The sequence below is a fragment of the Acanthaster planci genome, linkage group LG04 (assembly GCF_054643075.1).
Source record: "Acanthaster planci isolate LZ-2023a linkage group LG04, COTS_SCS, whole genome shotgun sequence".
In the NCBI taxonomy this organism is placed as follows: domain Eukaryota; kingdom Metazoa; phylum Echinodermata; class Asteroidea; order Valvatida; family Acanthasteridae; genus Acanthaster; species Acanthaster planci.
Window position 1 is genome coordinate 11120006 of NC_141780.1, and position 13053 is coordinate 11133058.

Below are 13053 nucleotides of genomic sequence, written 5' to 3' on the forward strand. Positions count from 1 at the left end.
TGCTCATTCAAAATGTAACTGAAGCTGGAGCTGATATTAGGAATATTGCACACAGTACACTGTGCTGAACTACTGCTGCTTTGAAAACTGGATGTTTTTGTGGGGTGTTTGTACTATGTCCACAGTGTACTGAGTTACATTTATCCTTTTACACAAGTCCTCATCTGCCTGTAAATACCAGTCCACTTCCATTCAGTTATCCTTTTGACAGTTGTTGATGTTAATACAGAAGTCCTGTTTGTTATCAGATATCAGCCTCATTATAAATAGCAAATGGTCTTATCACCAGCCATCTGCCAGTTGACCCCATCTTCTTATATCTAATCAGTCAAAAAGTAAGTCATCTAAATACAGAGCCCTATCTTGTACTTGCATCCCTCACCTACTCACTTACTGTAACACTTTAAACTGCCTTGCATATTGTACACTGTACCATCAAAATTCTGAAACACTATCAACTGGTAATTACTTACATTGGCATGATTGGTTAGGTGGGAGCAGTTTTAGTTGGCACAGTAAGTTATGTATGGGCGAGGCATTTTGGAAAGTACAGTATAGCATAGGATGAATGGGTTGGGGTAGTGCAGATTACTCATGGCTTTATCCCCCCCATGCCTGCCCCACTAGGCCAGGCAATTGACAACATGTCAGGGAAAGCACTCTTGTATAAGTACCAGTACTTTGTCCTCAGAAAGTTCAAATCAGAAGGACTTGTGATGAACATGTATACATGTAGTTTGTATAATGCAAGGTGATTTGAAATGGTTACTGAATAAAGTTGGCAGATGATACAGTACATTTAGATTTCTAAACGGCAAACACTAGGCAATAGCTGGCTATGTAGTTAATAAAGAGTTCATGGAATTGTTGGTTTAAATTCTAACATCATTACCTGTTAACCCTAGAATTCCTTGATCCTGCAATTTCAGTATGATTTTACACATGTGTATATCCTTGAGGGTTGGAGTTCATAGATGAGCTGACTTTTACATGAAACAATTTTTCAGTTGGCCAGTCCCATTTTTGCAGTACCCATCTTCATGCAGGGGTGACGTGTGTGTGTATGTTCTCTGTCCTGCTGACTCAGGTTAATGTTTTTGCTTGTCAAACTTCTCCTGTTGTTGCCCTCAGATACTACTTGTACAGCATCCTGTTTGCATAGGCAGCATTGGTCATTTCTTCCTGGAGTTGTTCAGAGCCTTCCAAATTAATTAGGAGTCTCAAAGATGTCAATTTCCCTTTTTGTAGGCAAGGTGCAGCTAACCACCACCCCCATCCTATGTTCCAAGATATGTCATCTCTCAGTTGTCAACAATCCTGGCCAGTGAAATGATAATGGGTGTTGCTCTGTGTCTCATTCTATTTGCCTGATAAATGTTTGTCTATGTACCTGTAGGGTGGTTTGGACAACTCCCACCCATATGTTCAAGGATGAACGCTAGTTTGCATTGTTATTCCATATGTGAAGGGATCAGTAATGAGTTACCTTGAATTCATTTTTCAGTGTTCTCTTACCAGTTGTGTCTCAGGGATATCCCGTACCCAGGACAGTCCAGCCAAGGTGGATTGGATGTGGATGTTACTCTCAAAAGGGGCTTTCGCACTAGATGAATTTCGTGTGAAATTACAGGAGAATTTTGGTCAGTCTGTTTACACTACCAAAGAAATTCCCTGAATATTATCCCTGCTTAGGATCGGGGTTAAAGGGGAAAACTCCGGGATTTAACATTTTTCCTGGGGAAAAGCCACTGGTGTGAATGTCCGCAGGTTTGAACTTACCCCACCTTTTTGCATCCATGGCTAGTGTGTCGAGCTGTGCTCTTGAAAGGTCACAGGGTCACAAATAGTGCACCAAATAATTCGCACAGTAACTTAGTATATTCGCGGGAAATAGTGTCCCTGGGAGTTACCAAATGGGTCTAGTGTGAACAGTTGCTGGGGTTTTAGTGGGATAAAAATGCCCAGAATTTTCAGGGGATTTATTTCCCGGGGATCGCCTCTGCAGTATGAAAAGGGTGGGAAACTGTTGTACATTCCGTTAGTTCTGTCTAAAGTGCACAGGCAAAAGTGTGACAAGGTGTTTTTGCAAACCATGAAGTGACATTTCCTTTGGTGCTATCCTTAATTGTAGTTTGTGCATGAGTCTAGACTAATGTAATGGCTACACTGCATGTGATAACCATTGGCACAAAACCTTTCCTTCTTGACCCGCATAACCTCCCAGGGTGAAATAGAGAACATTAAAAACACAAAAAATGGATAATCTTGATTTTATTGACCAGGATTATGTATCCATGTTTCCTAAGCGGCTCAGATCCTGCAGTTTGTGGGTCCATCAAGGTCCCCCCCCAGCCATGGTATGATCATCAATACCTGTAGCACACAGCATATGGACAGGATGTGCTTTTCTAATCATCCTGTACAGTAAGGATGTATTATATAATCCTTAACTGCAGACCCTTTAATTGAATTGAGTGATTCTGAACAACCTTTATCATTTGGCTAGTAATGTTGACCATGTAATGGTAGCGCTGTGGAAAGAAATGTCAAGCATATAACATTTGCACAAGAATCCAGTTTTCCAAGATAACCAACTGATAGTGACCTTTTTATAAATAAGTTTATCATGACATAACTTCTTTGGTAATGTACATGTATGTACAGTATATATGGGGGTAGAAGATATTCCCCCTTCACAGAGGTGTCTTACTTTGCTCCTTGTACACTGTACATGTAAATTGAAATGAGCAGAGCATTTGTATGTATTACGGCCATTGGTCACCATCATGAAATATGGGCACCATTTTCAAATCTCTGAAACCTGGCCACCGGTCTGAAACCCGGCCAGCATTCTGAAACCTGGCCACCATTCTGAAACCTCACCACCATTCTGGAACCTGGCCACCATTCTGAAACCTGGCTGCCTCCACTCCAAAATGGTCCAATGTTTCTTTAGGCACATGTTTTGGTTTAGTTTTGGATTGGTGTTTGATTGGCTTATGCTCAAGGGTTACCCCCAAGAATAGATCCGTAACTGGAACTTACTTACTAACTAAGATTTACCTTTCCTGGCTTTAGTTTGAGTATACCCAGGGGTTTAATTGTGTACAAGAGGAAGTGATGAGGAAGGAAATATGACTGTGCTTGGCTAAACTGTCAAGTTCACTCTTGAGCCTGTAAGTTTGTGATACAGACACTCACTTTGGAGAAAGTTTAACATCTTGAAGTAAAACAGTGTAAGAGTGTGAGCTTATGCATACCTTGGTGTCTTGTCAAATTGAGTTGAATCTTGGAGAGGTTTCAAATCACAATAGAATTAATAACTTATGAAAACTCAGGTTCTGCTAGGCAGTCACAGGTGGAAATGCAAGCTGTTTTGGCTGAAATAATATATATGTTGCTTTAATGTGACATAGTTTACACAAAATAGTTTGCCCTTCCTTTCATTCATATCAGCACAGTTTGTTAAAAATTTGTTTGGGGGACTCAAAGAGCACATATACAATGGAAACATTTGTGCTCTTTACTACTTAAGTCAGAAATGACATCTCATTAACGGTGCCTTTTCTTCTTTGGAAAAACATTGCATGTTGACTTAATACTTAATGCTTCATTATCTTTTTGAAGAAAAAAATTCCATATTCACATCCTGTACATCTACCTCAACAATGACAATAATTCACTGATCATAATTATGAGGTAAATCTGCCAATTAATGCCGCAAACAAACATGTAAAAGTGGAAAGAGAGATGTGAATGAACAACCATGCCCTGTAGGGGCAAGGTTCTTTTAGTTTTACACGTATGTGGACTATTTGAAGTGTACTTGTCGGTGCTATCTGTTAAAATGTATCCTGCTGGTTTGCCCTGGAGTGTTTCCAGAATAATGTCACTGCAATATTTACACAGCTTGAGGCTCAGGAATTTTGTGTACTTTATCAATAATAACACTTGGTTGATAATAAAATATTTGACACACTCTGTATGAAATGGTAGACGAAAAAGACGACCACTCAGTGAAGTCAGTGCAGTGACACAGTACTCAGGAAAGGGTTTTATAGAGAATGAGTTAGTTCTGTAATCTTGTTTGCATTTGACATTTTATTTTTTAGGGTGGTAACATTCACAGAGCAAGCTTTCATTTGTTGTTGATATCAGCAGCATTAATTTGTACAGTGCCAGCTCTGTTGTACAGTATTTACTTTGCCAGTTTACTTCACCAAACAGTCCTGTGCTGACAACCTCTGGAAGTGAAACTTGCATTTTGATCACAGGTTACGTATGTTTCCCTGCTGTAGGCTGTGCAGACAGTTAGTTTCTGCGGTAGCACTTGCGCAGCAGCTTTCAGTGTGCTGGCAGCTCGCAAATTATAGTAGCAGGCAACGAAAGCGATATTTTCTTGTGTTGGAGGTCCTGTAATAAATTGTTTGCCCCTTAATAACAAAGCCATAAGAAGGGGTAAAATTCTGTATGTGTGTCAAACAATTATGACAGAACTCTTCTGTCTGAAAAAAAAATTTGAAATGAGCATTTCAAAAGAATCATGACAGATTTTTTCTGTGTCTTGAATGAATTTTAACAAACGAAATACAAGCAAAATAGCATGCAAATTTGTTGAACAATGCAACATTTGAAACCCTATTTTGACATATTTCTCCAGTTTTCCCAAAGAAAATTGCTATACTGCCTAAAGGACCAATACTTGCCGTCATTGTTACTGCTATTTTGTAGCTGGCAAAAAGCCTAATTTTTTAAACTGCAGAATGTATAGTGTCATATTTTCTGTATTCCTGTGGAAGTTGCCATTGAAATGGTCTTCAAACAATACACATATTTACTGGTATAGGTTATTTTTATTCTTTAATTACTCTTGTTATTTGAAGAATGTTTTCTAAACTTACAAAATCATTTCAGATTAGATAGGAAAAAAATGAAGCTCTTAATGAATAGAAACACCCATGTTCAATGTACATCAAAAACACAACGAGTGAGCTCATTTCTTCTAAATAGCATGTCTGAAGTGGAGGAAAGAGTTTTCAATGCTTGACAAGCTTTCCATCTTGACATTGACATTCATGGAGTGCTCCTTGTTGCTCCCAAAGTGACCCATTACATTAGCACAAATAATATTTGGACATTCATGCAAAACAGGAAACTCCCCATGCCAAATGATGGAATTACTGCAGAATTCTAAATTTAATAGGTGGCCTGGTGATACAATGTTTGTGTCTGAACAGGTAGATGTATTGTTTGACATTTTCATTGAGACTGGTTTCGAAATATCACTGAATAAACGCATTAATCTCTAACGTATTTAGCTGTTTCGGCAACTCAGCCGAAACAGCTGTTGTTTTTCTTAATTTTTTTTTCTTTTTAGCTGTTTTGGCGATTTTAGTCGCTGAAACAGCTCTTGCTTTTGTTAAGATTTTTTTCTTGTTTGGTTTTTCTCAGTTTTGTGAAAAAGGCATTCTTTTGGTTCTTTTTCCTCCTTCTTCCTCTTCCTCTTCTGACCTAAAGCCCATTTGTTTTGTGCATGTTTTTTCCACCCTCAACTTTGGTCCTTTTGCAACTTCGGATCTTCATCAAACTTAAATCAATGAAGGACCTTAGTTAAAAGATGTACATAGAAAAATGATGACATGACGATGTTATCAAGTATTTTTTTATTGAAGTTTTAATATTTATTTCAGCCCATTGACTTTGTACACATTTTCAAGGCCCAATTTTGGATGTTTAGTGATCTTCATTCGTCCTCATAGTTGCACAAAGGAAGACCTGGAAGCAACGATAATACTAAAATAATGTTCTGTTTGCCTCAAATGCCAGAGTGACATTGGGTCTTCAATCCATTTCGTGTGGGTCAAATCATGTGACCCTTCCTTCGGTAAAAACCCGAAGTGGGCTTGTTGTTTAAAAGTGGTAATACAGTAGATTCCTGTTATAGTGCTCTCTGATAAAATGCTCTTTCTGATATAACACTCTATTTTCATTTCCCCAACTGCAAGCCCATTCACTGTGTACAGTTTTATGTGGTTCTAGTGCTCCCATTTACAATGCTTTTCTGTATAACAGGTTTTGCCCTTACCCAACGTATATTAATAAGCACTGTATGCTCAGTGCTTGTCCGAGAGCTTGCGAAAAAACCTCACAAGCTTTAATACTCGGGTGGGACTCGAACCCACAACCTCCTGCTTACTAGTGCAGATGCCGAGTGGTAAGACTGCAGACGACCGCTTGAGCAGGGGCACCAACCAGGATCTGGCCTAGTCCCCCTACATCGCTCAGTCAATCATGGTCAATCATGCCAATTATGCCATTTTCCACCTCAGATACTATTGATTTTTGCATTTGTATCAAATGCATTCGCCATAGATATCGCTGATCAAATCCAACATAAGGCTATATATTTGTCGTTTTGAAGTTATACTTTCACAAATTTAATCGGAAAGTTAGAAATTCATATCAGTTACAAAGAAAAAATGAAAAATAATAATTCGGAGATGATGATACCCAATACATTCTTAGCTCAAATCAGCAATCACTGAGTAGCCATCTTCAAATTGCACGGGCACAAAACAATTTGAGGCACATGCACACAAACTAAATGTCCCCCTGAAACAAACGTAAGGTCACTGGGCCAATACATGACTGCCGCATTTCAAATTTAGGTTACTACTGTTAATAGTCAGCCTGTATTCATGTATATTTAACAATTGTTGACTGCTGTGATGTGGGATGTGACCTTTTGAATACCCAAGGGCACTATTTGTGCCCAAGGGTGTTCAAAATGTCATATCCCACATCACAGCAGTCAACAATTGTTTTGTCATACCTCTGTCTTCTGACTTCTTATCCTTTTATTCTCTATATTCTGTGGCCAGTCACTAGCTCTGTGACCAGAATTGCCTTATGGTAACAGCTGTTGAAGGAAGAACTTTTATGCCTCATACCACACCCATGTTTAGTACGTTGTTACCCCCATTTTCACTAAGGATATGAGGCTGAAAAGGATAAGGCACAGGACAAGGTGGTTTGTATCATGATCAATTTTCCCTTTACAGAAGGCACTGGCTTCAACTCGGAGACTGCACAGCTGTATCTGATAGAATCATACCTCATGGAAATTGAATATTACCCCAATTTACAATTTATTTGTTCTTCCAAATCTGTTCACTTTAAAGAGGCAAATGAAAAGAGGTTAAAGTGAAACTTTATGACTCATAGACTACAGCTCCCCTTCTTCTTTGGTCTTCCTGTCTCACTGCACCCCTTCACTAATTCTAGTGTTCGTCAACACCAGTTTTGTACTATCCACTGAACAGTTACCGACATCTGTTATTGTGTAGTTTGAAATAGTTTGGTTTAGGAGATAGGCAGGTTCAGCAGTGGTGGTTGTAACAAAAGGACATACAGTGTGTTGTGTGAAAGAGCTCCACCTGGACGTTGTTGTTGAACTTGATTTTTTCCAACCTTTTGGTTGTTCATGAGTTTTTGCACAACTTCAGTGATAGAATGGGTCTTACATACATTCACAGAGATACTACCTTTAACACCAGTGATCATTGGGGAAGAATTCGCCACATGCTGCGAGACTGCCCAACATGTGTGAGCCAAACAAGCAAATTATCAAAAGAGCACAGACTAACAAGTTCTTGGCATGATGGCCATTTCATGCCAGTAACTCACTGGGTGTTACCACACTTGTGGTGTGTACTGGTGTACTGATATCCTGACATGGTTAGGAGGGAGGTGTATGCTGTGGCCTCAGCTTTGTCTCATACTGAGATGTGATCAACCTTTGTGGTTGTCATCTTAGTTGGACTTGAGTAAAAATTAATACCGACTGTGACATATTTAAGCATTGAGACCTCATTGGATTGGTAAACATGTTACATGTAGGTGACCAGGCAGCTGTCTTAATTGGAGCATAGAGCAAGGACCCATGGTTGGAGTACAGGTATTGATTTGGGAAGATAAGTTTATTCTTGGATTTGGTTAGTCCAGTGATAAGAAAGTGGGGGTGAGAAAGTGTTTTTTCAATTATAATTTGTATGGACAAAAAGGATGATTGTTAGATATTGCTTCTTAAAACAACTTTTAAGCTTCTCATTGTATGTAATACAGCCTCAACAACTGTCTTCACATAGGCCCCCCCTTTTAATGTTAGTCAGATGACTTCCTTCAGTTCCCCTTTTCTTGCTTATTTATAGAAAAACTATCCATAGTTGCTTCAATTGAGTTTAACAACAGGAGTTAATTCATTTTGCTCAGGGGAAGTCTTTCTAATTTGGATTTATAGTGTAGCGCATGTGATTTCAAGTAAATGACCTCAAAGTGTTAAAGGTAGAACATTACGATCCTCTGGCCTAATACTTCATTGCAGTTGTCTCCCTTTAATTTATGTACAGTCATCGTCTTTCATAATTCCATTAGAGACATTGATGGTATGCAAATTTTGTCAGTAGGAATGCCAAGAAACAGTCAGTCTTTAAAGAGAACCTGCGAATTCCTTTTATTTTTTGCATTACTTTGTTATAAATTACCTTTTATTGTGGACCCCAGAAATTTTAACTTTAATTTAACTTTTTAGAGACAGGGTTAACCTACTCTTCTGTTTTTTGCTGTGTTCTGTTTGTTTGTAGCTCCTCTCTGGTAACATTACTAAAATTATTCCTAGAGTGGACATGTTGTTTCTGCAAAATACCACAAGTGAGTTTGGGGGATCAGGTGAAACCTTTTTGGCATAAAACTGCATGAAACAATTTATGCTCAAAACTTAATTTAAATTCCCTTGTGATTTTCAGAGGTTTAGGTAGTAAAATGTTAGACTGTATGGTTGAAACATGGTGTTGGTTCTAGGTGCAGTAATCTAGCATGGAAACCTAATATTTATTGGTTTGTGTTCTCTGCGGAATTTGTCTGTGGTATCGATGGGTCAAGGGTGTTTCTTGAATGGGTCATTAGGGTGTCTGGGAATTTCAATGACTTGTATTCTGTTGAGAACACTTTTAGGCTTTTTCAGAATCTTTTCATTGTATGCTAGGGTAGTGCATATGTAATTACAGATTCCCTTTTGTGACAAAGATGTGTAAATATAATAATTTTATTTATGATAAAGAAGCTATCTCTGTCACAAAGAGTCACATTTTATTCAAAAAATTCAACTAATAAATAATTAATTTAAAAAGTGCTTGAAACGATGAATGCCAGACAGGTTTTAAACAAATCCAACTAATCAGTAGATCCGATTTCAGCCAGTAGCCTGTTATGTGGGATAAAATAATGTAAATTATTGATCACCATGGTAAATATCTTTGGCAAATAGCTACAGTAAACATACCCCCACTGGAGTTTATTATTTTCAAAGTGACTGTAGTTGATTGGGCATGTGGCAGCCCATTGAGGTGATAGTGTAAACCATTCAATTCTTTTGGGATTTTTCTCGAGAAAGTGCAACTTTCTTAATCATTTAATGCAAGCAAAAATAGTTTCATGTCCATCATGATGCAGTCTTTCCACGAATAAAGGAATCAAGTAAGGTATTTCAGTTAAATTTCTAATCATTTGAAAGCACTAAGGATCATTCAAATCAAATGAAGTTTAATGAAACAAACATTCAAATCAATAGAAGTTACTGCAATGGGTGCAGTTTTACAAAGTGTGCATCTTTAAAGAAAAAATGCAAAAACGTCAACTGAGACATCTTATGTGTTCTATTAATAGTATAACATTTTGGAGAAACTTCAAAAGATATGGAAATTATTTGTTTCAATTTTTGTTGTCTTTACCTTTGCAGGCCAAATACTCCAAGGACAGTCTGATGGCTCAGATCTCCTGGGATCCCCAACCAGTGTAGATTCCATGACCAGGGAAAAGTTGAGTGTTCCTCCATCTTCAGAATTATCTTAGTTTATCAGGCATCTTGGATAAAGATACCAAAACCAAGGCATGGACTTGCTATGAGGTCTGAGACTGTGTCTTGTGTTAACTCTACGGTGGGGAAGATTTTGGCTCATTGTTCAACACCCAGAGGCATGTTTTAGGCAAAGTATAATACAAAATTTATAAACTCCTCTTTTCATTTAAACTTACTGTAAGGTGCTTCAACGACTATTAAAATCATCATGAAAGAACCAACATGTAACTTAATCATACACATAAATGTAAAGCATTCCACTAAAAAGGAATAAAGATTGTCGAGAGTGATTGCTTTAGGGAATAGCACACACTTGCTTTTGTGAGTTTAATTAGTATCGGGGTCCATCACAAGACATATATTGTGTTATGTTGCTTTGAACAATCTTGCTTATACTACTACTGTTACAATCTAAAAAGCTGATGTGTTAGCATTTACACATCTGGCAATAGAGAATAGGATAATATGGTTTTTGTATTACACTAACTCACGCTGGCCATAAGCTAATCTGATTTGATGCAATAACTGTGGTGACACTGCTCTCAAACACACTCTTCAGCTTGATGCATGCGTGCATTTGGTGGTAAATCACAGCGACACCCTGTTGGTCGAAGAGGCATATAACATGCACATAATGGCTTCTAATTGCGGTTGTGAAATTACGTTATACTTGCAGAATATCGTTTAAGTGAGAAGACGTGTGCTTATAAGAACATAGGGTCTAGTGGGCCAAATGTGAACTTCAGAGAAATTCACAGTACATAAATGTTTGTCCATTCCAGTTGGAGTATTTCTAGCTTTTTTAATCCTGGGAATGGGATAGGGGTAAAATATACTAAGTCAAGTTCCATTTATTTGTTAATATTTTGTGTGTAGTCATTGTTAATATACAGAAAATGAATGTTTAAGCTTATAAATGCAATGATAAAAATAATTTTATGAGATGACAGATGAAATTTTCCATTCCACATGGCAAAGCCCTTTGGAATGAAACATTTTATTTGTAACTTCTTTAAATTGTTCTTAACATTACACGGGTGTCAAATATTTTAATTATTTGTTTTATTAATACCTACACAAGTCCTCCTCTGTTACTGTGGTCATCATGTATTTACATCTGCCATTTTGTGAAGCAGATTTGCATCCGATACACCACCTATTGGTAGTACCATGCAGTGTTAGACTGGTTCCTGACCCTACAGTATTTTTCTTTTTCTTACTGGGAATGAAATAGTGAAGTTCTATTCAACATGTACCATTGAATAGAAAAAATATTTCATTGACATGTGATTAACAATCCACCAATTAGATGACGGAGATTCATACAGGTATTGTATAAAACAGACCATGAGAGATTGACCTCAACTCATTTTGGAGCCTTACTCATCATTCATTCTAAATGAATGAATGAGTGAACCAGTGAAGTCAGTGGATGCCTTTTATTTGAAAGGCAATGTTTACACGCCAAGTATTGAATTCAGTACATGAAAATGATCCTGCTTATCAAGTTGAACATATTCATTTGCATTTAAGAAAGGTTATTAAACAGAACTTACATGTACATGCTCCTCCCAATCAGATAAAAAGTTTTTCTCTGATGCCTCATGATGCTAGTGTGTTGTACATAAATTTATACAGAGGTAGAACATTATAAACAAGAACGCAAAGGTCAGTTTTATGTTAAACTTAATAAAATTTGTCTAAATTCTCTTAAGTCTTAATATGTAATTCAGCCCTTGAAATATACAAATTTTCAGATAGAAAAACCTGAATAACCTTGGTGTTTTGTGTGTGTACATGTACTTGCATTTTATTATATTGTAAGCACTCCACCCCACATGAAGTACAAAGGTAAATCTAATACAGGGCTAAATGTGTCAAAAGTAATTTTACTGTTTGCAAAGCCCTTTAAATAAACATTTGGAAAGTCGGGTTTTAAAATTAAGATGTTTTTGTCGTAATATGCTGTGTGATTTTTAAACTGGTAAGAACCCATTTTGTACATGCATGTCAATATTTAATACATCTACATATGGCCACGGTAAGCTAGTGATTGGCATGTAGGTCACGATACCTGAGGGAATGTGACTTTTCCTGCTGAAGTAAGGGCTTTCTCTTTATCTTCCATGCCTCCTGGTAGGTTTATTTCCATTCGGTTTAATAATGTGTCCTGATATTTGTATGTAGTTACTCTGGATGAATTTAATGTTCCTTGAATATCAGTCTTGCCATGTACACCGTGATTCATTTCCTGCAATAGAAGCAACGCTTTCTAGCTAAAAGTGTAGGCCGTCTGTGTGCACACTTTTCACACACGATTCCTTCTAGCAAACAGCCCCACAGTGCGGTTTGCCATTCTGACAGAAACGATGATCATTGGCAGCACTGCGCAAAGGAAATTGCTTCCCTCGCTGCTCCTAACTGTAATGAATCATTTACTGGACCCTAGACCACGCCCCTACCCACCCCCACCCCTACCCACCCCCACCCCAAACGAAAAGGTTGCGAGAGAGACATTTCATGTTGGTTGGTGCATTTCTTACTGGAACAATTAAAACTAAACCGATGCAGGTTTTGCTCGTAAACGTCATTTGTGGGCAGTCATCTGCAACATTTTTATCTCCTGTGAATTCACCAAGTCCTGGCAACCCCAAAACGTTTGTAATCAACTAATACTAAGCGGGCCACCAAAGGTTGCAGTGCCATGTAGGTTATTGCGTTTGATGCCAACCTCGTGAACTACACTGAGGTGATGTTATCAGCTAGAAGTTGTCTGAATTTTCTTCTTTTCTTTCAGGTCATAAAAGAGATATAATTTCCCCGAGTCTTTTATATACCCTGCTTTTCGTGTGGAATTTTGTGTTTTAAGATATATCCTGCATGATCGCATTTCACACTAAATCTTCAGTTAATTCTTCAGAATCGGCTTGTCAAGTGACGAGGGCTACATGCATTTGCGAATGTGGTGTGTTTCTGTGGTTTCCATGTCAAAATGGAAAGAAAATGGAATGCCATTTGTCCTATGCTTCTTCCTCCAATTAACGCTACCAATTGTGCCATTGCTTGAAAGGGTTCTATGTTTTGTTAAAATGTAGTTCAGTTGGATTCGAATTGATACTGCATAACGAACAGATCAA

General features: G+C 37.8%; 1 protein-coding gene across 7 annotated transcripts in view; it reads left to right on the top strand.

The window, feature by feature from the left end:
* dmtf1 (cyclin D binding myb like transcription factor 1) overlaps positions 1–12138 on the top strand; it is a 95879-nt gene extending 83741 nt beyond the window's left edge. For all 7 annotated transcript variants that reach the window (XM_087135472.1, XM_022243665.2, XM_022243666.2 and 4 more), the window contains one exon: positions 9797–12138. In XM_087135472.1, coding sequence (XP_086991598.1) covers positions 9797–9909 — 113 coding nt within the window. In that variant the 3' untranslated portion in view covers positions 9910–12138. The remainder of the gene's footprint in view (positions 1–9796) is intronic.
* Positions 12139–13053: the final 915 nt, after the last annotated feature.